Genomic DNA, 23,623 nt, shown 5'->3' with positions numbered 1-23,623 from the left:
TTACAGCATAACATGTTCTACTGAAATTTGTGAAATCCATGAAATAATAAACTTTTCTCATTACAAACAATAAAAAACAAAATAATAAATAAAGAGACAATGGGTATCGTTTCAGAAACATTGTAGCTACCTATAATTATTTAATTGATAACGTTAGCTCAAAACGCCATTCAAGTGATAGTCTTTGTTGTGTTCGTTTTCTTGTTGTAGCCAAGTTAGCAGTCATTTCAAAATCTTTCAAAAAATCGACAAACATCGAGGAGTGACTGTCACTCCCCAATGTAAGTCGAGTGCAGATTTGAGTTTCGCATGTGTCACTTTGCGACGAGTGAAGCTGTGACTTGCGCATGCGTCACTTTGCGACAAGTGGCATACAAGATGCTAACAAAAGACTTCTGTAATGTCAATAAAGTAAAAATGGACCTACAGTTTACATGACTGCTGACTTAGCTACAAGCTAACACAACAAAGATTGTCCGTTGAATGGCGTTTTGCGCTAACGTTAGCAATCAAATCATTATATATAGCTAAAACGTTTTTTAAATGATTCCCTTCTTCTGTTATTGTTTGTAATGAGAAAACGTTATTATTTCACAAATTTCAGTATGACATGTTATGCCGTAAACCGTTTAAATCTGAGCATGTGCGACTCAAACCTGCATTCAACTTACATCGGGGAGTGACACTCAAATCCATGCAGATTTTTTTTTCTTTATAGCAAAAATACGAAACAGAACACAAATGACATAAAAAAGTATACAAGATAACATATAAACAGACATGAGGAAAACAGAATACAATACAATTTTGCCAAGGGAAGCTTAAAGGCCATTACAAAGACAAGGAGGACCATATGTTTACAGTTTTAACTGCCTTCTTGTTGTTGGAGCCCGAAATCAGATTTACATAAAGTACAACTTTCATGTATAAAATTAGTTTTTTTTGTGCTGAATTTACATTTGTGAATGTGAAACTTTGCCAAAAGGAAATAAATAAAATACATCTTTTCTTTACTTTGAATTCTATAAAAGCAAAGTAAAACATTCTCCCACAGTAAGGCAACGACTCTACAGGTATGGTCAATGATGTCTGTTGAGGTTTTGCCAAAAATCGTCCGGTGTGTCAACAATACCAAAAAAGGTACAAAACAGTTTCTGGGTGATCTCTCTTCAAAAAAACTGTTTGTATTGATGTCTCTTAAATTTTAGCATGTAATGATTCGCATCTCATCCATGGACAGTTGCTTTTGCTCTCATCGGCTATGACACGTTATGCCGTAAACCGTTTAAATCTGAGCATGCGCTCAAATCTGCACTCGGCTTACATCGGGGAGTGACAGACGTACTCAACCTGGCCTACCATACTTTTTTACGGGGTAGGAGCTAAATAAAATTGATTATTAACAATACAACTAATCGAGTTGAATTACATCCTGTACAAACAATCTCACTATAGTAGCAGTTTTGGTTTGACATCGTTATACCGATGAATGATTTAGTTACTGCTTATATTAACGACACACTCAAGAGACAATAACCTCCATGAAATGAAACCGTCCAAACCAATGACGTACTTCCTTTTTCGCTTAGATAAAAAGCCATTTTGGTAGGCCGTACATGGTGGTTTCATATTGCGCCTCGTGGAAAAAAACATTGCTTACTGTGCGTTTGAGACGAGACGAGCCTTTTTTTGCGGGTGGATAACTTTTCAGACTACGGAAGCCATTTGTTGGATTACGTTACTTAACGTTACGCAATTATCATTAGCGCGGCACATCGGTCGTCGTCCATTGTTGACGACGCAGATCCCCGTCTCGAACAAAGGAACAGAAGGCCGAGGCACTCTTGTTGGCGCGGTTTGAACGAGTTATTTACAAGTAATTGAAAATTAAAACCACCCAAAGCCTTTTTTGTGGTATAGTATTTTAACTTGAGACGTCTTTTTCTCAACTCACCATAGCCTTATTATTTGCTGTTGTGGTCAACTAGCGAGCTTACTGCTAGCTTTAGCATTGTTTTGATATCGCAAGAAGTTTTATTTTTGGGGCAAAATGGCTGAAGTATACATTCGAGTAGCAGAGGAGGAAAATGAAGAACCCATGGAGATACCTTCCGAGGACGACGGAACTGTGCTGCTTTCAACCGTGGCGGCTCAGTTTCCAGGGGCGTGTGGCCTACGCTTTAGGAGCCTTGTTTCTCAGTGCATGCGAGGAGTGCGTCTTGTGGAAGGGATCCTACACGCGCCAGAAAACGGATGGGGAAATGTCGTGTATGTGGTGAACTATCCAAAAGGTAGATATGAGCACATTACATACAATTTTATTTTTAACGTTACGTAACCCTTAAACCGAACAGGTGTGGAAGGGTATTTATAATTCATGATGTAGCTTCAGCACACTGAAATACAAGACAATAGCGTGACCTGCAGTTTGTCCACGCCCCAGAAGTGAAGGGCTCCATTCACTGAAATAACCATAACAAATGTTGCCAATTCATAGAAATCAAGATCGATATACAGCATCAAATATAACTAAAGTTGATTTGACACGGACGAAACGTTGTTTTACAAAAGCTTTGGACTTAAAAAAATAAAAGTAGCTAGGATGAACTGCATGAACATTCAAATTCAATTATATGAGATGCTTGTTAAACCCTATTTGCTACTACTTGGTTGGACAACATACAAACATATTTGAACATTTGGAAACGATGGAAATATTGTGTAGTTTGTTTATAGAAAATGAATTTAGTTTAGCTGTGCAGTTATTTGCAGTCTGCAGAGAGAGCCGTGATGGCAGCCAAAAGTGTTGCCTCATAGCTGTAAGGTTAAAATACAATGAATTCCTCTGTTTACATTTTAGACAACAAGAGGAAGATGGAGGAAATTGATGCCTCCTCTGCAGTGAAAATGAAGAGAGGGGACATGAAGACATCTGACCTGATCGTACTGGGTCTTCCTTGGAAAACATCTGAGCAGGATCTGAAAGACTACTTTAGCACATTTGGAGAAGTCATCATGGTTCAGGTATGATATTGGACACTAATTTAACACACATTGCTTTGGGTTGTATGTGGTGACAATTCATCTTAATTCACTGTCTTTCTTTCAGGTGAAACGCGATGCTAAGACTGGAAACTCTAAAGGATTCGGCTTTGTGAGGTTCACAGAGTATGAGGCTCAAGAAAAGGTGGTCTCCCAGCGTCATATGATTGACGGGAGATGGTGCGACTGCAAGCTTCCTAACTCAAAGGTGAGTCTGATGTCAGTGATAATATCCATACAATATGGCAATACTCTTTACTAATACTATAATCTGTAGTTCCCTTTTGGTTTACAGCAAGGTCCAGATGAGCCGATGAGGAGCCGGAAAGTGTTTGTTGGTCGTTGCACAGAAGACATGACCACTGAAGACCTACGGCAGTTCTTTATGCAGTATGGAGAAGTTACAGATGTCTTCATCCCCAAGCCCTTCCGTGCTTTTGCCTTTGTTACATTTGCAGATGATCAGGTATACTGTTGAAATGTGTAGAAACAACTTCATGTTTTCCTGGTACCATTTCCCTAATTCATCTCAATTTATTTTCTCTCCCAGGTTGCCCAGTCTCTCTGTGGCGAGGACCTAATAATCAAAGGTGTCAGCGTTCACATCTCAAATGCTGAACCCAAACATGGCAGTAGGCAGTTTGATCGTACAACACGATTTGGGAATGGTTTTGGAGCTCAGGCGTTTGGTAGCAGCCGCAGTGGGTTAGGGAGCAGCACTAACAGTAGTCTGGCTAATTTTGGTTCCTTTAGTCTGAACCCTGCTATGATGGCTGCTGCTCAGGCTGCTCTGCAGAGTAGTTGGGGGATGATGGGTATGCTGGCTAGCCAGCAGCAGACATCCACCTCAGGCAGTGCTTCCAGTGGAACAAGCTCTAGTAGGGACCAGAGTCAGTCTTTCGGTACAGGCAACAGCAACTACGGCACCAGCTCAGCCAGCCTCGGCTGGGGAACAGGGTCAAACTCCACAACCAGCGGTAGTGGGTTTAGCACAGGTTTTGGGTCCAGTATGGAGTCAAAGTCATCTGGGTGGGGTATGTAAGTTAAGTGTTTGTATGGTAAGTATTGTGACAAAGATGAGTCTTTTCCAAATTTATTTCTGGTGTTGATGCGTATCTGAACACTTTTGTGGGAGATGTTTTGTACATTTGGAAAAAATGCTAAAGATTTAATTTAGGAAGTGAATTGTTTACCAGGATGTTTGACTAAAGTGCTATTTTTGATGTCTCATTTGTTAGTGTCCATTTCAACTGGATTCTCTAATGCATGTATTGTGAAATGTGATAACCATTTTGAAAGTGCATGAATGTCTTGGTTCACTATTATCCGGCTTTGTCGTAGACTTAAACGGCAATCTTGCATTGGAAAGAATCTGGTTGAAACCTAAATGTTTTAAGTGAAACTTTATTTGCAGTAAAGTTCTGTGGAACAGCCTTCATTGAAATCTCTTCTGCAGTTCACCTCTCTTCAATTTTCCTGTGAGGAAGCTCCTCTTTGGCAGCATTCTTGGGGTGATATCGGTATCATTGTCCCTCTTCCCACCTGTAAATGCTATGCCATCAAAGAACGGCTTCTCTCCGCATGTTCTAAGAGACGGTGGGTGTTTTCACTTTTATCCACTTTTAAATGGAAAGAACTGCGCAACTGACATTTTAAGAACTGATGAGTGCGATTGAGGATGGCTTGTGGCGAAGAGTGAAGCGATGAGTGAGCGAACGGAGAGGCGCGTGAAACGGACTGGTTGTGCAGTGAAAGAGCCCAATTTGACTGCTTTTTGAATGTGTGAGTGGAAGCTGCAGATGCTACGAGCGCCTCCCCTAACATGGACTTTCTTTAATTAGTACTTCAAGATTTTTTTTTTTATCTTTGCAAGTTTTTCCTTACTCTTTAAGTATGTTGATCAAGTGCAGAAATATCAAAATGTAGTGGAATGTTGTGATGAATTTGTATTGCTTATATTATCTGATTTGAATGGTGTGTGTGCTTTCATGTTATTGAACTGATCTGTAAGTGTGTACTTGATGTGGATGACACCTGCTGAAGACTCTGGGGGACGTGAGTGCTAGTGTGAGAACGTGGAGTGGTGTGTCCAATGATTCCCAGTAGCTCTTGTGGTGTTTAAAACCTGTCAAATGAAGGGAGTTCTAATAAAGTTCATTTGAATAGATGCTTAGTTGATATTGCTTGGGTCAGTTTGTCAAATAAAAAAACATCTAATTCGATTCACATATCTAGGGACCTTGGGCTCTGCTGGTCGAGGTCTCCGTTTGAACCCTGACTGAAGTCTGTTCTGAAGGACGAAGACGGAAGTTCCAACACTTTGAGTGTGTGGCATTCTCAGACATGACATGGGGTAGTACCTGTCTTTTTGCTGCTTTTGATGGGTTGTCAGTGAATTATCCTTTATTCTCCACAGCTACTTTTAAAGGGGGGGTATTTTAACCTTCAATGTGGCATCACCTCTACAACCTGTATTTTGTCCCTATTCTAGCTTAAGGAATAAGACGACTAATGGCATGTTGCTGATTTTTAGAAGGCCTGTTTCACTAAGTGGCCACTTCATTAGGTACACCATCGAAGTATAAAATGTGTAAAATTGATTAACTTTGAGGTTACAAGAGTTGTATGTGGACTAAATTATTGCGCTGTGTTTTATATATACATGAGGGGGCACAATATTAGAATCATAACTGAATATACTGCCGACTAGTACAACACTGCTAACAAAGCAACAGTCCTAGTTTATGAAAGTATCAATTAGGCAGGTGTATTGAATAGCACTGGATTATGCGGGGTTACCTAAAAGTGGTCACTCAGTGTACATTGTTTGCCTGGCAGTCTTAACAGTATCTTCATGGTTTCCCAACTTGAAAACTGCATATTTAGATAATTTAGTTAAGAGAAACAGCAGGTGTATATACTTCAGTAGTTGTCATTTTGAGTCTTCTCTAGACTCAGTTCATACATAATCTTTGTCAAACAGTGCCAAATATTCACTTGACATTGGATCAGCAGGTCCCAGGACAGAACTGTCTGCTGTGGAATACTTTTGTCCCATAAAATGAGTGGCACAATTTATTACAAATGACTCAATGTTCTTGTATCAGTCAGCCTTCATATTTATTTTAAAGTTGGGCACAAGTGAGACACTACAGGCCTGCCTTTGTCTTTTCCTTATTCTCTGCTCTCCTCCTCAGTGTCTCTGCTCTTCCTCTTCCCAGCATTCTTCTTTTTCAAATCCCTCTGCTCCTGGTTCAGTTCTTCACTTTTATTTTGTATGTAGATGGACTGAAACAAATAAAGGCAAATTAAACATTTAAGTTTGTCTGCTGTAGAATATATACCCCCTTCATAGTTCCAGTATACTACACTATTATATGAAATGTTTGAGTGGTCTGCGTTGACTGGTATAACTACATGTATTTGATTTAGTCAAGTTAATCAACAATACATTAAGTGTTGTATAATTTCTGACTGAGTGGAAATCACTTACCAATGCAGTGCTGCGACGAGCTACAAGCTTTACATCTTCGGAAGACACCGTGCTTCTTTTAGCATGCCTGAAGTCCAAGTGGAGAAAATTTGATTTATTATGAAAAAATTATACTAGTCTAGTTCTATTTTATAACTTAAAGGCAGCAGAGGGCTAACTCATCTGTTAATATGCCCACAAGAAAAGATTCTCACCTTGCAAAGGCCTCCAAGTCTTTTGCAAATATATCTGGGGAAAAAAATGGATGTGTTTAAATTGACCTGTGGCAATACAATGAACATTGTTAGTGATATTTTGTCCGTGTGTGTTGCCGTCCGCTCGTGGAGCGAGCACGCTGCGATAGCAAGTTTTGGGTTGTGCAACGAGGCAGGCCTGCTTGCTTCCTTCTGGGAATAATTGAAAAGATTTACAAAGTTTGTTTACGGCGTTTACTATCTAACTGGGATGTTTTAGGAATGATTGGTGGGATTGATGTGGACAAAGTAGTTCCGGCGATACACAAGCAAATTGCGTTTAACCGTGTATCCACCTAATACATAGGGGCCACGATACTGGATTGTGTCAACAGTTAAGTTAATATATGGTGTGGCGTTTGCAAGGAGCAAATGTTCCACCATAACAAGTTCTTTCCCAAGAATGATAAGTAAAGAATCTACATCTGGAACTTAGTCCATACAATTTTAATAGGTTTAAAGAAATGCAAACAAGCCAAACTGTTCTTTTTTTCTCCTATTGCAGAATATCTTTGGAGTAGCCAGACCTCACTCCACAGCGCTGTGCAGTGGTAAAATGGGTCATTAGAGGATTCTGGGTGTGAGATTAAATCAAACCAAGCTGTATGCTGGTGGAGAACATGTACAAATTAAAAACTGCATGCACTACAACATAATCCATTTCAATGTGACAACTAGCCTATAAATTATCAGCTTTAAGAGGTTTTACATATTTCCTGTGGTGGAATGAAGTACTTGTACTTTACTTGAGTAATTCCATTTTATGGTACTTTACAAGGGTCTCCAAAAAAATATATTCATTCAAATCGCAATTCAAGCTCTACATAACTTTTTTTGTATTTTGTCCGTTTCTTAATGCCATGTAAACTATCACAGGAGAAAATTATATTAACATACTGTGAATCTTTTTTTTTTTTTTGAAATTGAGAATCGTTTTGGAATTGAATCGTGAGCCTAAAAATCAACTTTGATCACGACATTTTCTGAATCATGCATCTCACCACTGTCAGAGGGAAATATTGTACTTTTTACTGCAATACAATTTATTTGATCTAGTGATTATTTAATTTGCAGATAAAACAAAGTGATGTATTGGTATAGATCTATCTTAGATTCAGGTGACTGGATTGGGTGTAATGATGTGAGAGTAAAATGTAGGTATATGTTGGACTTATAGAGATCTAAAATCCCTTTGGTTCAGTTGGACAGGGAACACTCAACTGAACACAGAAATGAAATATGTCTATCCAAACAGAAAACAAGATGTGATTCAAAAACTGAAGCGGTGCACTTGACTTAATGCCTATGAGTTGTACCATTTGGTGTGTACTGCATGTCTCTGCTGGACTACCGTTAGTTGCGCCACCCACCACACTGTCTGAATGCTGTCTCTGCTATCGCTGCGATGACTTGCCGACTGAACTCTCTCCGGTGGACCTCTCCCATTCTCTGGCACAGGCGTCCCACGGTATAATGGACTGCTGCCTTTAACCTCTGAAATGCAAAACATAATCAGATTACAAGAAATCAATATGTATTAATATACATTTGTTTATCTGTCTGTTGCTCACTGGTGGAATGTAAAGAAGTACTCCAGTACTGTACTAAATTTGAGGTACTTGTCTTTCTTTTTCATGCTACTTTCTACTTCTACTCCACTACATTTCAGAGACATATGTGTTTTACTCTTAATTACATTAATCTGACATCTTACTAAATTTACAATTTAAAATGTTTGCATACAAAACACGTTTATAAAATACAATGCTTTTGTTAAAAACCAAACTACGCAACCATATATAGCCAACCATACTACTAACGTTACAGATAAACCGATTAGACAACAATAAACTGACTTCCAGTTACTAAAATGTGAGAATTTGTCGGCATTTACTTGGAATACTTGAAGTATGTCTACATTTTCCAGATAACACTTAAATACTTTTACTTAGGTTACATTTTCAATGCAGGGCTTTTTCTTGTAATACATTATTTTGACCGTGTGGTATTGAAGGATCTGAACACATCTTCCAGCAGTGCTGTTGCTGTAGTGTAGGCCTTATGTGCCTAACGTTAAATCCCAGGCAAACGGAAATGTAAGCTAGTTGGCTTGCTAATTGTTGTTAGCAGCACACATTAAAATAACGTTCTTACCAGTTGCGTCTCGTCTTTATCAACTGACATCTTCTTGGGGAGAAACTTTCGACCACAGTGGCATAAATTAAGTAACAACGTTGAAAAAAATCGCACTAAGGTGTGAGAAACATAATTATGTCAAGTTGTTTGCTTGACGGTAAAACTAGAAAACAAAAACTCGCGGGACAAACTCAACAGACCAACAACGCCAGAGTTTAAGTGCTTGTTTAATATACAGTACCACCATGTGGTCCGGAGGGAGTACCGCAATGTTAACCTTCTGTTTTCTTCCCGTCAAAATGGAAAAACACCTTTTTTTATTACTGTTTTTAACTTTTTCTTATGTTTTTGCAACACATAAGACTTTTGGCTTTTTTACAATGTTTGTCACTTTTTTATGTTTTCAACATTACATAACATTAACTTTTTAACTAGTTTTACAATTATTTTTAGAATTTATGGTCAATAAACCTCAGTTATATGAAATTATACCTAATGTTTGAGTAAGAAAAACTGAAACTAGGAATTATTTTTACTATAATTAAAGGAATGTAGGTTGGTAGATAATTACACACTGGAATATGTCAACTTTTACTCAATACTATTTTGAAACACCTTCATTTTTTTTCTCCAAATGCTATAAGATAGATCGATAGATAGATACTTTATTCATCCCGAAGAAAATTTTAGTTGAATTGTATAAGACACCCCAAAATTAGATTTGTACTTGCCAAAGAGCGTTGTGTGGAATCAATCAGGTTATTTTGGGTAATTACAATTGGGTTGTTAAAAAGAACATTGACATGGGTCAATTTAACCTGAGGACAACATCATGGATAAGCATTTAATCAGGCACTCAAATGACATGCTCTTTATAAAGCACATAAGAGATTGTTTTTTGTGATCAAATTTTAGGGTTCATGATGTGCTTCTAAAGAAATATGAACTCAATCAGCCACATGGTGGCGGCTTCAAAAAGCTAACTTAGAAAGGCCACACCCCCCCACCGTGTGTCTGATTGATTTGAAATTTCTCACACAGGTGGATTAATGTGCTCTACAAAAAGGTCTCAAGGACCATTAAGGTCCACCTAGACTTTTTTTCCCACCATTTAGAATTTTTTGAAAAACACATTTTTAAGAGCTCCTCCAACCCCGTAGCTCCGATTGCCACCAAATTTTCAGCGAATCATTGATGGATCAAGCCCATTAAATAAAGCATGTATAAGACATGTCCATATCTCAGTTACTTCTCAAGATGCTGACCAATAAACTTCGAAAGGGGCGTGACTCTGGACATAATGAACACAAATATGCGTAAGGTCAATTGTCACAAAACTCACAGGGTATGTTCAGATGAGTGCGCCAGCTATGCCCCGCCAGTTTTATACACGCCCTAAACATTCCTTCAAATGGAACACCAGGGTGCACTATAAATGCTAACAAACTGCAGGTGATAAAGAGCAAATCAGTCTATAAATGACTAAAAGTTTGTCTAATCAACACAAAACACAAAACATTCAGGAAATGTCTACATAATGACCTCAGACATAGCACCAGGGGGTCCTTTAAATGCGCAATAACTGGACGTGGAATGACGCAAATCAATGTTTGAGCTTGGAATGGCAGCTTGCGGCTTCATCAGCAATGGTTTGTGTTTTGGTCATCTGCTTTTCTCAAATTGCCGTGAGCTGGACTAAGCTACATATAACACTGAATTGAAAATCAATGTTTTTGACAAGTCCGTTGTATGCATTGTCAACGAAGTCCACCGTTTGTCCATTCCTTACAAAGCTTGCAGGATATGTTTTAACACGAGGTTGGACCACGTGTGAAATTACTTTGAAGTCGCTATTGAGACAAAAGGTTTGAACATGCAAATCGCTGCTTGCGGCTATATTTATTTAACTATTTTTTCTCCAAACATTTAGAAATTAAATCAGTTACAAACAATTACAAACAATACAATGAGGCTAGGAACGCATCCCAGGAAAAGCAAATAAGACATTTCGGTTCATTCAAGACTGTGAATGCATTTCTCTGAAGTCTGACATGGTTTTAAAAAGATCACAGAGTCCTTTTATAAACTTGCTTGCAGACTTGATTCTCACAAGTAAGTTCCTGTGGAGAGAAAACATAAAGTTGTAAAATTTTCCAAATAACAATGCTAAAAGTGAGCATGTGACTGAAGGAACTGTATCAGTTTTCAGGGGAGAGCAAAATGTTCAAAATGCATATTACTAAGTAACATTATTCCTCTATGAAGCCTATAAATCCACAAAATAGTATGAATCAGCATGTGACTAAGTGTTGATTTCAAACACTCACTGGATAAATAAATAAAACTAATAAAAACTGTAGTCATACCAGATGAAGCTCGTCTCCCTGAATCCAGTGAGTCCACCCTCGGTTCTTCTTTTCTCCTTTCTGAACACACACCAGCTTATCATTTTCCCAGTTCACCACCGTCTGATAGAGAACAAAAAATACAATTCAAATAAAGCAAACTAAATAGGCAATAAATCTGGTTGTCTTACAGTAGCCTACAGCCACAGAAAAGTCATTTGCTTGCTTTTATTTTCTTATATTTTGTGGTAGTGATCACACATTAACATACATCTTTGTGACCACATTTTACTAACGCAATTACCTGGCATGACCTGTTGTCCATCCCTTTAGTCACTTCTGTGACCTCTTCTCCAATTTTGAATGAACTCTCGTAATTTCTGAAAGTAGTGAATGTCCTGATTGTGAAACAATCTCCATCTTGCTTAATCACTTTCTGAGGCTTCAACATCGAGGCAATCTTGCGTGTTGCAAAATCAATGCCTGAGTGTAAAAATGAGAAGAATTTGTTAACTTTACCCTGATAACGCATCCACCATGTTCTGATCAGAAAATACATGAACTACATGAATTACTTGTTCAGCACACTTATAGAAAGACAGACAGACAGACAGGCAAGCAGGCAGACAGACAGGCAGGCAGACCGACAGACAGACAGACAGAGAGACAGACAGGCAGACCGACAGACAGACAGACAGACAGAGAGACAGACAGACAGACAGACAGACAGGCAGGCAGGCAGACAGACAGACAGACAGAGAGACAGACAGACAGACAGACAGGCAGGCAGGCAGACAGACAGACAGACAGACAGACAGACAGACATACAGACAGACAGACAGGCAGGCAGGTAGGCAGGCAGACAGACAGACAGACAGACAGACAGAGAGACAGACAGACAGACAGACAGAGAGACAGACAGACAGACAGGCAGGCAGACAGACAGACAGACAGTCAGACAGACAGACAGACAGACAGACAGGCAGGCAGGTAGGCAGGCAGACCGACAGACAGACAGACAGAGAGACAGACAGGCAGGCAGACCGACAGACAGACAGACAGACAGACAGAGAGACAGACAGACAGACAGGCAGGCAGGCAGGTAGGCAGGCAGACCGACAGACAGACAGAGAGACAGACAGACAGACAGACAGACAGGCGGGCAGACCGACAGACAGACAGAGAGACAGACAGACAGGCAGACAGGCAGGTAGGCAGGCAGGCAGACTGACAGACAGACAGAGAGACAGACAGACAGACAGACAGACAGACAGGCGGGCAGACCGACAGACAGACAGACAGACAGACAGGCGGGCAGACCGACAGACAGACAGACAGACAGACAGACAGGCAGGCAGCCAGACAGACACTTTACTGTCCCATTCTTAGTAAATCTGTTGCCACAGTCAAAATGAAGTCTTTCCCATCTAATTTACATAAAAGATGCTGAGAACAATTTTACATTTACAAGAGATACATACTCAGTCAACTATAAGCCTACATATAGGTTTTCATATCATAATTTAACATTCTTTAAAAGACCAAGTTCAAATATCAGTGCGTAGGAAGAAACGGTGACACTTACCAAGTGAGACCATGTATCCTTCAAAATTGACATTGCTGACAATGTCCCATGTCCCGCTGTAGTTGACAGGCATCTTTAGATGTTTGTGTGACTCTCTGGAAGACTCAACAGTACAAGTATGAGGAATTAACAGGTTTAAAGTTGATGGGTGGGATGTTTCATTGTGTGTCAATGTGGGGCAGGGGTTATATGTGGCCGGCTGCAGCTATTTTGGACACACAGAGAAGCACTGGAGGGCGGAAACAGCACTTTTTACACATAATATAAGGAAACTATTCTGTTCCTGTTTAGCATGCGCCTTTGCACAGAATCTTATGAGTACAAAGTATCTTTAAAACTTTAATACAGACAGCCAAAAACATAAAGATAATCTTCAAGCTTAAATGTATGTGGAGATGTTGGGCTTTCAGTGAATGTAATGCAGTAGAAGTCTTTGTACATGTGCAGCATGAAATACAATCCTTCCCCCTGTTCACATTTGGAGCTGAACACATCCCGCCATCAGGAGTAGCGTTACAGTCTAATCTGCCTGAGCGTGTGACACCCATGTTTCTCTACATGCTAATCTTCATGGCGTATCATAGCAGCAGATGGATACCAAGGACTCAAAGGCTAAAATTGTAAGTGCTGTTTTCATAAGTCATGATAATCAGTTTTGATCGGATGTCTGTTGATATAAACATTCTCCTTGTAATGAGTTTTTACCTAACACTGTTTTATTCCATTTGAAGTCAAATAGTGAATGCAGTGTTTACAGCACTTGTCCTGGTCCCTAAGTTCTACGTCATGGGAAGGTAACTAGGACACAGCTGGTGATGGCATTGAGACATAGAGCTCATGGGTCATTTGTACAAGAGGGAATGTGGCATTGATCATGGCATCTGTTTTGTTTGAAGGCCAACATCCTCAAGATACTGCAGGCAGCCTCTTCTGAACAACCTGTCAGCCTCAATTGCCTTGTCCTTCATAGCTTCAGGTAAATCCCATCGCATCTGATACATTTAAAAAATACATGCATTACATACCACAAGCAAAAAAAGGATTACTATTGACATAACTTCAACTCTTTCAGTAGGGTTTTCAGTGATATTCACACTGATAGACCCAGTTCCTCAGAGCTTGTGGGCCTCCTCTCATTTATTTGGCCTGCTGACATGTGGACAAGGACTATGCACGACCATCCTGACTCTGACAGCAGCACCATGTGTAAGAAAAACAGTAAAGAGTTATTAAGTTCTACAGAGAAACTGCAGCATTTAAAATGATTCATGTGCTGCATGTATATTCACAGGCCAAAACCACCCCTGAACTGTACTACATTTCCCTGATTTTAACTGTGGCTTCTATCTTAAGTACAGGTAAAGCACATTCTTATAAATTCCATAGGGCAATTAATACAATGGATTTTCAGTAAATAAAAAGAAGGAATAATACATGCTTTTGTCTGTTCAGGTTTCTTCATGGTGAGAGGAGCACTCTGGTTGACTAACAGGAAGCTTGCGCCAGACCTGAGCAGAAACAATGAGCAGTGAAGTAGTCCAGCTCTCCCACGTCGACATCTGATACTCCACCTATTAACATTTAATGTGGTTACCATGCCTCTAGCAGCTGGTAACTTCAAACCTGGAATCTGACTTAATCCTTCTCACGTTTTAATGCTCACTTCAGAAAAACATCACAAAGCAGGTGTTTGTCTCAGCTGTTTGCTGGTAGTGATATTTCATTCAAAAAAAAAGCAACATTAAACACATTATAGGAAAATAAAGTGCTTTATATTCCAATTTGTAACTTTCGCACCTAAACTCAAACAACTGAAAAAAATATTTAGTTAAAACTATTGGTTATTGCTTATTTTCAGGTTCGTAATGGTAATTTGAGGTTGTACCAGAATAGGTTTATATGGATTTATTTAAAACAAACACCATATTTTTGTTGTACTGCACATTGTTGCAAATCCTCTTTTCACCCTGTGTGTGTGGGTCTCCATGTTAGCTACAGAGTGAGACATTTCACTTCTATACTATCTTTGTTGGGAGTCGCACATGTGCAGTAGCTAGGTAATGATAACATCAGTTGGCAAACAGTTTTTCCAATTTTGGTCAGTACAACGCAGGATTAGCTGGGAGACTTCTCCTAAACAAGAGCGCACTTGTGGAATACCTGCAGAACAGGTACACATTAGTAGTTCTTTTGTAGATTATGGGGAACTAGTGTGTGTTGTGGTAAAGTTTTACCATTGAGAACGAGCTAGCATGCTAGCATGCTACAGTTAGCCATCTCGTCTCAGCTACGCGGTAAGCCATGCAGATTTTGACCAGCTCCCCCGGAGACTGAAGGCAGAGGACATTCAGAAACCTGTATCTCACTCAAAACAAGATGGATAGTTTTTGAAGTTTGTATGTGTGTAGAAGCACCAGAGATACAAATTAACACCCCATATCCCCAAAAAAGTGATTTCTTTATAATATGGGTACTTTAAAGGAAATAATGTATTATTACAGCCCTAGTGCCAATGTGCGGCATCCAAGTCCTTACCTCACAGTGCATGAAAAATATATTTTGTATATGTAGTGTGTGTACATCACAAACACATTTTCAGTCTCGACTGCTGAAACCCAGTGGCTTTATTTAGTCAGAAGGCAGATAAATCAACCAACAAAGCTACTGATTGAAATTAACCTTTTCCTGTTTGGACTCCATGTTTTAAAAAGCACAGGTATTAGGTATTTTAAATAGATTGTGAATGAGTCAGGAATGTGATGTATTGTACCAAATATTTTCAATTACCTGAAATGTTTCGATTACTAGCATATAAAGGAAACAATACAATCAAAAAGTATAGATTGCACAGCAAACTGCGTAACTGCAAAATCACAAAAACACCTGAGATCATACAAGACCAACCACTTTCTGTTTTTAATAATTGGTTTTCTGTACCAGTTGTTTCAGACATCAGATCTGCATACACTGCTACGAATACATACCTCGTACTTGTAAATGTGGACATGTAAACTTTCAATAAAAAAAGACCATACCAGTTGTTTTAACCCATTAACTACAAATCGCAAATACTAAACATTCCTGCCACAAACCTGATAATGTGGTGTTATGTAAAAAATTGTAGCAGTAATGTTAATGTGATTTGTGGTTATAAGTTAAAACTGTTAAACCCACTGGTCCTTAAGTGCTGGCTCATACTTTATCAACCAACCAGCTGTCAAAAAAAAACATTTTCTGATCGAACGTAAGGAATGTAATTCCTACCCTAAAAGTGCATCATAGTCTATATACCAAACGAGTCTACCGTCAGCAGGCTTCACCCCGGTGACAGGCCACTTGCCCGGGTTGTCCTTCACTCGGCTCAGCTGGGTGATCAGTTCATGCTTGCCTTTTCCCATCACTAAAAGAGCAACTGTGCGAGCTCGGTTAATGGCACTGAAAGTAAGGCTCATGCGTTGGTGAGGCTTGACGGGGCTCTCAGTGAAGGCCACCAGACTCTCCCCAAGTTCATCCACTCTACTACCAGGGAACAGAGAGGCTGTGTGGCTGTCATAGCCGACTCCCAGCAGTACAAAGTGGAAGCTGGAGCCATTTACAAACTTGCTGACCTCTTTCTCATACAGCAGTGCTCCTCCGTCCTCTTCCACACATAGACGGTGGTTGAGCTGCACTGGCATGGGGTGGATGTTGTAATAGGGTATCCTCACATGTTGCAATAGATGGTCATGCATGCCGTGGAAGTTGGAATCCAGTTCTGTCAGCGGCACGCAGCGCTCGTCCACCATCCACACATGGGTGTTCCTCCAGGGGAAGGAGAAGTGGTGCAGGGCCAACCTGTGGAACAGAGCAAGAGGAGTGGCTCCACCAGAGAGGGCAAGATGGAAAACACCACCCTCATGCACTGCTGCCTCCGCTGCTTCCTGAATGTCTGCAGCTAGCCTCTCCACCAGCTCCTCAGCCCAGGCAGACACCATGTCACCGCCACGAAATTTGCCTTGCATCACTTGGAAACCGTTTGTTGACATGCCACCGATCTGATCAGGGCTGAGTATCACCACCTCACTGTTGTAGCCAATGTCTTTTCCTTTCACACGGATGTCCAGAAGGTCTCCGTTGTCGGCACCCCCGGGGTAGATGCGGGGAAAAGAGTTGGCTAGGCTATTGAGTAGTGGTGTCCATAAGCCCCAAGAAGCCAGCAGGTTTTCAGTACTAATGAAACTGTTCTTACGGCCAGCAAAAATGTGAGAAATAAGTTCGGAATAAGCTTCTTTCTGTTCTTTTGGAGTTTGCACATAATAGTCTGAAATAGGCAAACCTAAAATATTGACATCTCCATGCTCTGTCACTTCCTTCCACTCACCGTCCTTTAAATATGGCTTGAATAAATTCTTACTGACAAGAATTGCTGGATATTGAAGTTCGCCATGCCCAAAGTAGAAAACTACCTGTTTGGGCTTGCAGTGGACACTGTTGTGGTTCTGAAGGCAAAAGATGTCATTCTTGAAAAGGATGCGTGCATATCCCACACGCTCATCCAACATCTTCCCGGAGATCAAAAGAATTGGCACTCCTTCGTATTGGGCATCATCAATGTGTGCCAATACAGCTAGAAAACACAAACGGGATCACTCAGTACTAGAACAACTACATTTGTCGTATAGCAAGGGTTTTACAGCAGCAAAGAATACATAAAGTCATCATGAATAAAAAGAAAAGCGGTCACCTGCAAATGTTGGTGTGAGAGAGACATGATCTTTTGTCTTATTCAACTCCTGCTGAACTGCGGGTTTGTATGCTTGGTACTGGCCGACCACAGCTTGACTCCTTCCTAGAGGTAGCATGGAACTGAAGATCTGCAGCTTGTTTTGGAGGACTTCCTCACTGCTGCTCAGATTCATTGGAAGCCTCATGGTCAACAGAGTCATGACCTCAGTCATGTGGTTCTGGAGCACATCTCTGATCACCCCATATTGGTCGTAGAAGGAAATACGACCTTTAGGATCAAACAGTCCCATGAATCTCAGGAATTCTTACTACTTTTCATATCTGAAAATACTTAAAATACAACATTAAAGGTCCCATGGCATGAAACTATCACTTTATGAGTTTTTTTAACAATAATAAGTGTTCCCCCAGCCTGCCTATGGTCCCCCAGTGGCTAGAAATGGCAATAGGTGTGACCCAACCACTGGGTATCCCGCTCTGCTTTTGATAAAATGAAAGCTCAGATGGGCCGATCAGTTACCTCCCCTTTCTCCGCTTTGCCTGTCCAGAGAATTTGGTCAACCCATGAGAGAAAGACATCATGGCTTTCAAAACGAGCAAAGTGGCAGTTGGTCACGGTGCCTTGCTCAAGAGCACCTTTGGTGAAGTAGCATCTCTCTAGCTACCAATCCAGACACTGTACTTTGGTCCGTATGCACACTTGAACCAGCAACCCTCCGGTTCCCAACCCAACTCCCTACGAACTGAGCTACTGCCACCTTTGATAAGGTCTATATAAAAGCCAAAGAGCACCATGTCGTGGGACCTTTAATAACGCATTAAATAAATAAATAAATACAAAATGTAACCTTTCACATCGAGGGTCTCTTTCAACACGATCTCCACTCTCTCGATGTGGTGCTTGTTCCAGATGGGATCAAGAAACCTCTTGTTCTCTATTCTGAATGGAAGTATCTTTGCAACCACCTTTTCACAAAAGCAGGAAAAAAAAACGAAACAAAATCAAACATCTCAATTACAGAGTTACAGGTGAAAGGCACATACTGTGTAGTATTTTCTGACCTGCTTCCCCAGGTAGTGGTCGATTCTGTACATGTCTTCATCCTTCAAATAGCTCCCGAGTTGAGATGCAAGTACCTGAGCACTCTGGAAATCGTGTCCGAAAGGTTTCTCTAGCACCACCCTCAGCCACGCCCCGTTGGTCGGCCTGCAACTGTTATTTATCTTTTCAGAAATATCTGCGTATGCGAAGGCTGGTACTGAGAGGTAGAAGAGCCTCCCTGCCTCGGTCATCCCCTCTTGTTGAAGCTCTTGCTCAATGTGCTTGGCCAAATTCTGGTAGTCCTCTAGGGTCTTCAGCTGCCGATACTGTGCTAGCCGCAGGTACTGCTCTTTCAGCAGAGCGCAGCGATCCTGTGACACATCCCTTGAGCAAGACACCGCCTTCAAGATCTCAAAGAGGACCGGTGTGGCCGTGTCAGCTGGGGACAGTCCTCCGCCGTAGAAGGAAAAGGTGTTTCCACTACTGACCTGGTTGACGTACAGATCAAAGAAGCCCTGCCACAGGTACTTCCTTGCCAGATCCCCTGTGCCTCCTACTATCACCACTGAAACATGGCCAGGTCTCTGTGCCTCCGCTCTCTCCTCGCCATTTCCCTTCTGGGCACACAGTGTGACCAGAAGCAAGAGCACAGTCACAAACATGCTCTGGTCCTAACCGTCCAAACTCCTGTATGAACACAGCAACGAGAGACATTACATTATTATCTAGAACCACTGAGCAATAAAGACATCATGTCAAGGCTGAAGATATGATTGACACCATGCGTGAAAAATACGTTTGTAGGGTTGCAACTAACAACTATTTTTCCTTATTGATTAATCTACTAATTAGGCTATTTTCTTGATAACGCTATGAAATGTCAGAAAATAGTGAAACAAAATGCCTACTATAACTTCCCAGAGCCCAATATGATGTATTCAAATGTCTTGTGTCTAAACAACTGTCCAAAACCCAAAGATGTTCAATTTATTATAACATATGACAAAGACTTCTGATTAAAGAGGCGAGAACCATCAAATATTTTGCACTTTTGACCAAAACAATCCATTATCCAAAAAGTTTAATAATTAACTACTGATCAGCCAATATTCTCAGCACTACAGGTTTGTGATAAAAAAGCAGAATAAATGAAATTAACTGAAAAATATTTGAAATTTGCCTTCTGAATGCCAAGCAGAAAAGCTACAACTGACAATGCACACATGCATTTTAAGAACAAAAATTATTAATATATTTAAAAAAATGCTGTATTTCTAGTGTAATGTCAAAATGGGATTAACACAACAACTAAACTTGAAAAATCATTTAAACATCTAAGCATCATTACAGAAACATACTTTCAATACTATGAATGGAAACTACAGCAATAATATATATTATACTTTTACGTTATTAATAAAACCTAAATACACTAAAATTTACACAACTTTCCAAAGAAAAAATAGATAAGCAATGAATTACCTAACAATGTCACTTTCTCTAGCTGTTTTAATGTCCCTTGGGAGCTGGTGATACGGTGCAGTAATTTTGTCATGAGCGTAATGATCAGTGGAGAGTGGTGGAGCTGGGTGGAGACTTTGCACTTTGCTCAGGGGCATTTGGCTTCCCGTACAAACGCTCTGCTGTTGGTAGTGTGCTGGGAAAGTCCGACCAGCTTACGATGACTGTGCAACAAGCTAAAAAAAGTGCAAGATAGCACTAGCAAGATGGGAAAGGCTGCAACAAAGGTGAAATCGTCAGTCAGATATTGAGGTTTAAGTGGAAAGAAGGGTTTTCAGTAGGTCTAAAACACAGGAGAGTTGTAAGGGCCGTGCGCCAAGACAATTTGTGTTTCAGTGCACAGACCTGCCCAATGCAAGCATGTGTGTGTTTTGACTATCGATACAATGACTACCAGCAGAGGCCTAGATGTTATAAAGTTGATTAATGACAGAAAACATTTTACCCCCCCCCTCTCTCTTGGGAGACTGAAAATTGTACACGGTGAACAGAACACCTCCAGTGTAAAGCTCATTTTATGACTGAGTGAAACATCTGTCATCCCAGCACTCCACGGTCATGTTTACACAGTAGCAATGCAAACAGCAAAGGCCACCTCATGAACGCTGACTGCTTCAACAACAGCTGAATTTTAGGTCTGATTTACTTAAGGATTGCTGCAGTCAAAATGTGAACTTATTTCATAACAATAACGTTTGCCACATCTTATACAAAGTTCAACATCATTTTAAAACATATACAGAGCAGCTGGAGAAATGAAACATTAGACAAACACACTTTCATTTCATTACTCATTTTAAACTGCATACCACTACTATTTTTTAAATCTATTTTTCTATTGACTTCTGGGCCATTACTTGTTCTGCTTATATTCCCACAGGAATCATTAGAGTGGCATATCACCTGAAAAAACAGACATCTTCATTCATCCTTTGACTTTATGCTTCCTCCCCAGAATGTATCCAGTAAAGTGGAACACACGATTCCTCTTCAGTCACAAGCCGTTTTTATTTTCTATCACCAACATAGAAAATATTTGCTTACACCACATACACACTCCAAATTCACTTATCTATCTATCAAACTAACAGGGCTGGGCAAAAATCTGAAAAACAATTATTTTGTACATTACGTTTTTTGCAAGTAAACTCTTATTTTGTCTTGTGTTCTGAATGAAATAAACTCCCCCTTTAAAACGGGGAAAGTATGAAGGGAAATTTGACAGCTAACTATCATAAAGGCAACATCATTCAGAGAGTCAATGAATACACATGATCTAATAAGACATACATAAAATAATTAGGCAAAACTCATATAGGCTGTTCAGCTACATTATCACGCTGTATCTGACCACCTCATGTTTCATGTTCCAAGAACCTTTGAACGTCACTGAGCCTCTGACATGGAAGATTACTGTGAGAGAAGGTGACTTACACAAGCATGTTTAAGTCTTAAGCATGGAATGACTACAAGATAAAAACCTCAGTAGACAAACATTTTATTAAAACTATAAATGTCAAAATCTAACAAACTCAGATTTATATGTATATATTTTTTTTAAATCCCGCATGGAAATGTACTTAAAAATGTATTGCATCGATAAATCGGTTTAGAATCAAATCGTTGGCCTCTGAATCAGAATCAAATCGTGAGTTGCCCAGAGATTCCCAACCCTACTGGAGGAGCATGGCTGTCTTTGTGGCCACTTTGGTCACAGCCAAGTCTGCAGTAAATAACCTCTGCCAGGGCTGTTTACAATATTCACTCACTATCCTAAGAAACTGGTGACCCTATTCAACTATCCTGGTTTGTGACTAATAATCGAGTCATTAGCATTCAGGTCCAGCTACATGCTCACCTACGACTGTGGACTTATGACCTGATAATGCCTTTACTACATATCATTACAACATAAGCAATGTGAGGGTTTTGAATGCTGTAAAGTGTTTGGTAAAAATGGACAGACAGAAATGTAAAATGATGTCATTTGCTTTGTTTTTCATACAACATGACATATCCGCTGAATTTGAAACATTGTTTAAACAAAAAGATGCAGTATTATTCTTGTGAATAGCTTGTGTATGATAAAGGCATGCATCAAACAATTTCTTTCACATAGTGAAGATTGGAAAAACTTCATTTGGCAGTCAATTTATCTGTCATCTGCCCCTTTTGCTTTTCTTTGCTTATATGCAAATCAAGCTGAGATAAATTCCAGTCTCTTTGTTCAGTATCAATAGTCCGTTAAAAACCTGAACCTGTGCTGATACCTGAACTTGTGTTCCGGCCGATACCGAGTACTGGTCTGATACCAGTGTGTCATATATATTTTAACAACTGTATACTACTATTCCAGTATGGATGTGATAGGATTTCTTTTATTATCCAGTTAGGCAGTTAGTTATAACGGAAAAAGAACATAAATTGATAACTTTTACGTAGAATTTCTTGACTTTTTCTTTTCACGTGGTATCAGATTGGTGCTTAAACTCTAGTATTTCCCAATACCAATACCAGCGTTTTAGGCAGTATCGGAGTAAAAAATTCATTATATCGACGTTTTAATAGCAGGGTTGAATGCTTGACTTGATGTGTGCGTGGACTAGCGTCTGAGCCTCTGACCCTGGATGTGTTTGTGTGTGTGTGTGTGTGTGTGTGTGCGCGCGCCAGTGCTGCAGATCAAACACCATACAGTCCAGTTTAACAGGCTTCTTGAACGCATCCTGTTTGTACACGTTGCCTTAAATACTGTATCCCTTACAAAATGTGTGTTCCCTGTAACGCTAGTGTCGCTAACCAGGAAACTTAAAATCACAAACATGACTTTGGGGGGATTATTACTCGGTGAGGTTTTTAAAACGTTTGAAAGAAACGACCTTATCTGTACGAACGTCGTCTACCAAACGTAAAGTACAGCTCGCGAACGTACGTTAGCGTAGTTATGATTTGATCTCAAACACAAGAGCCAATGAACTGTCCTGTCAGTTCATTTATTGAGCTACTAAGGCGAAACACACTGGTTATTTCTAACGTTATAGTAATTCCCCCGTAACGTTTCAGATGAACGAGTCCACCTGCTGGCTGTCAAACTTTACTTCCGCTATCGTTATAAGCACACAACGCTCCACGACCCTTTTGCTAATGTCTGCGTCTGCAGTATCGATAAAAAAACTGATATAGGTACGACTAAACTACAAAGAAACACGTGTAAATGCAGCTGACCGACTATGCAAAAAGTTAATTGGATACGAACCTCCCCCGTGCTCGGCTTGGTTTTGAACAAATCCGTCGCTTCCTGCACCAGTCACGTGGTATGGTCCTGCTGCTGTCTACGCTGAAACCGCTGCTATGTACCGCTGGCCACTGTCTGATGCACAGGTTTAATGCTACATTTGTTCTTTCAAAGAAAGATATATAATATCATGATTTAGATGGATAACGTTTAAAAATTAGAATAGTATTTGGGACTAGGGCTTGGGAAAAAGGCGTGTTCCGTCTACT

The 23,623-nt window shown here is 40.1% G+C and overlaps 5 protein-coding genes across 9 annotated transcripts; 2 read left to right on the top strand and 3 right to left on the bottom strand.

Moving 5' to 3' along the window:
* The first annotated feature begins 1,583 nt into the window (after positions 1-1,583).
* tardbp (TAR DNA binding protein) lies at positions 1,584-5,215 on the top strand. Of its 2 annotated transcripts, none has more exons than XM_034868828.1 (5): positions 1,584-2,291; positions 2,861-3,024; positions 3,110-3,250; positions 3,320-3,508; positions 3,593-5,215. In XM_034868828.1, exons 1-5 carry the CDS (start codon positions 2,051-2,053, stop codon positions 4,082-4,084), a joined length of 1,227 nt encoding a protein of 408 aa, XP_034724719.1. In that variant the 5' UTR covers positions 1,584-2,050; the 3' UTR covers positions 4,085-5,215. The 2 variants fall into 2 exon arrangements, with proteins under 2 accessions (XP_034724719.1, XP_034724720.1); XM_034868829.1 differs by having other exon boundaries at positions 1,587-2,291; positions 3,338-3,508; positions 3,593-4,084.
* An 876-nt stretch (positions 5,216-6,091) lies between these two features.
* cenps (centromere protein S) lies at positions 6,092-9,172 on the bottom strand. The gene is made up of 5 exons (XM_034868867.1): positions 8,923-9,172; positions 8,139-8,262; positions 6,730-6,763; positions 6,536-6,602; positions 6,092-6,330 (listed from the first exon to the last, which is right to left on the bottom strand). Exons 1-5 carry the CDS (start codon positions 8,950-8,952, stop codon positions 6,217-6,219), a joined length of 369 nt encoding a protein of 122 aa, XP_034724758.1. The 5' UTR covers positions 8,953-9,172; the 3' UTR covers positions 6,092-6,216.
* A 1,603-nt stretch (positions 9,173-10,775) lies between these two features.
* rbp7b (retinol binding protein 7b, cellular) lies at positions 10,776-13,036 on the bottom strand. Its single transcript, XM_034868866.1, has 4 exons — positions 12,835-13,036; positions 11,554-11,732; positions 11,271-11,372; positions 10,776-11,024 (listed from the first exon to the last, which is right to left on the bottom strand). Exons 1-4 carry the CDS (start codon positions 12,905-12,907, stop codon positions 10,971-10,973), a joined length of 408 nt encoding a protein of 135 aa, XP_034724757.1. The 5' UTR covers positions 12,908-13,036; the 3' UTR covers positions 10,776-10,970.
* LOC117943001 lies at positions 12,985-14,577 on the top strand. Of its 2 annotated transcripts, XM_034868856.1 has the most exons (6): positions 12,985-13,454; positions 13,566-13,628; positions 13,731-13,810; positions 13,910-14,040; positions 14,126-14,192; positions 14,287-14,577. In XM_034868856.1, the coding sequence occupies exons 1-6, from the start codon at positions 13,222-13,224 to the stop codon at positions 14,364-14,366; spliced, it is 654 nt and encodes a 217-aa protein (XP_034724747.1). In that variant the 5' UTR covers positions 12,985-13,221; the 3' UTR covers positions 14,367-14,577. The 2 variants fall into 2 exon arrangements, with proteins under 2 accessions (XP_034724747.1, XP_034724748.1); XM_034868857.1 differs by having other exon boundaries at positions 13,075-13,628; positions 14,287-14,576.
* Positions 14,578-15,757: 1,180 nt separating this feature from the next.
* h6pd (hexose-6-phosphate dehydrogenase (glucose 1-dehydrogenase)) lies at positions 15,758-23,430 on the bottom strand. Of its 3 annotated transcripts, none has more exons than XM_034868807.1 (5): positions 23,376-23,430; positions 18,622-19,288; positions 18,408-18,525; positions 17,558-17,827; positions 15,758-17,440 (listed from the first exon to the last, which is right to left on the bottom strand). In XM_034868807.1, the coding sequence occupies exons 2-5, from the start codon at positions 19,261-19,263 to the stop codon at positions 16,095-16,097; spliced, it is 2,376 nt and encodes a 791-aa protein (XP_034724698.1). In that variant the 5' UTR covers positions 19,264-19,288; positions 23,376-23,430; the 3' UTR covers positions 15,758-16,094. The 3 variants fall into 3 exon arrangements, with proteins under 3 accessions (XP_034724698.1, XP_034724696.1, XP_034724697.1); XM_034868805.1 differs by lacking the exon at positions 23,376-23,430 and adding an exon at positions 20,045-20,256; XM_034868806.1 differs by lacking the exon at positions 23,376-23,430 and adding an exon at positions 20,084-20,256.
* Positions 23,431-23,623: the final 193 nt, after the last annotated feature.

Source organism: Etheostoma cragini, chromosome 4 (assembly GCF_013103735.1).
Source record: "Etheostoma cragini isolate CJK2018 chromosome 4, CSU_Ecrag_1.0, whole genome shotgun sequence".
Taxonomy (NCBI): domain Eukaryota; kingdom Metazoa; phylum Chordata; class Actinopteri; order Perciformes; family Percidae; genus Etheostoma; species Etheostoma cragini.
This window is presented reverse-complemented; position numbering and strand designations above follow the sequence as displayed.

Excerpts from the sequence above, each read along its gene's own strand:
- tardbp (XM_034868828.1), top strand. The coding sequence starts at position 2,051 with ATGGCTGAAGTATACATTCGAGTAGCAGAGGAGGAAAATGAAGAACCC. Across the intron at positions 3,025-3,109 it reads GAGAAGTCATCATGGTTCAG|GTGAAACGCGATGCTAAGAC; the intron begins GTATGATATTGG and ends TCTTTCTTTCAG. Across the intron at positions 3,509-3,592 it reads TTACATTTGCAGATGATCAG|GTTGCCCAGTCTCTCTGTGG; the intron begins GTATACTGTTGA and ends TTTCTCTCCCAG.
- h6pd (XM_034868807.1), bottom strand. The coding sequence starts at position 19,263 with ATGTTTGTGACTGTGCTCTTGCTTCTGGTCACACTGTGTGCCCAGAAG. Across the intron at positions 18,526-18,621 it reads ACCACTACCTGGGGAAGCAG|GTGGTTGCAAAGATACTTCC; the intron begins GTCAGAAAATAC and ends TTTTGTGAAAAG. Across the intron at positions 17,441-17,557 it reads TCTCACACCAACATTTGCAG|CTGTATTGGCACACATTGAT; the intron begins GTGACCGCTTTT and ends TGTGTTTTCTAG.
- rbp7b (XM_034868866.1), bottom strand. The coding sequence starts at position 12,907 with ATGCCTGTCAACTACAGCGGGACATGGGACATTGTCAGCAATGTCAAT. Across the intron at positions 11,733-12,834 it reads AGGATACATGGTCTCACTTG|GCATTGATTTTGCAACACGC; the intron begins GTAAGTGTCACC and ends TTTTACACTCAG. Across the intron at positions 11,025-11,270 it reads AGGGAGACGAGCTTCATCTG|GAACTTACTTGTGAGAATCA; the intron begins GTATGACTACAG and ends TTCTCTCCACAG.
- LOC117943001 (XM_034868856.1), top strand. The coding sequence starts at position 13,222 with ATGTGGAGATGTTGGGCTTTCAGTGAATGTAATGCAGTAGAAGTCTTT. Across the intron at positions 14,041-14,125 it reads CTCTGACAGCAGCACCATGT|GCCAAAACCACCCCTGAACT; the intron begins GTAAGAAAAACA and ends GTATATTCACAG. Across the intron at positions 14,193-14,286 it reads GGCTTCTATCTTAAGTACAG|GTTTCTTCATGGTGAGAGGA; the intron begins GTAAAGCACATT and ends TTGTCTGTTCAG.
- cenps (XM_034868867.1), bottom strand. The coding sequence starts at position 8,952 with ATGTCAGTTGATAAAGACGAGACGCAACTG. Across the intron at positions 6,764-8,138 it reads GACAGCATTCAGACAGTGTG|ATATATTTGCAAAAGACTTG; the intron begins GTGGGTGGCGCA and ends TTTTTTCCCCAG. Across the intron at positions 6,603-6,729 it reads GACTTGGAGGCCTTTGCAAG|GCATGCTAAAAGAAGCACGG; the intron begins GTGAGAATCTTT and ends CTTGGACTTCAG.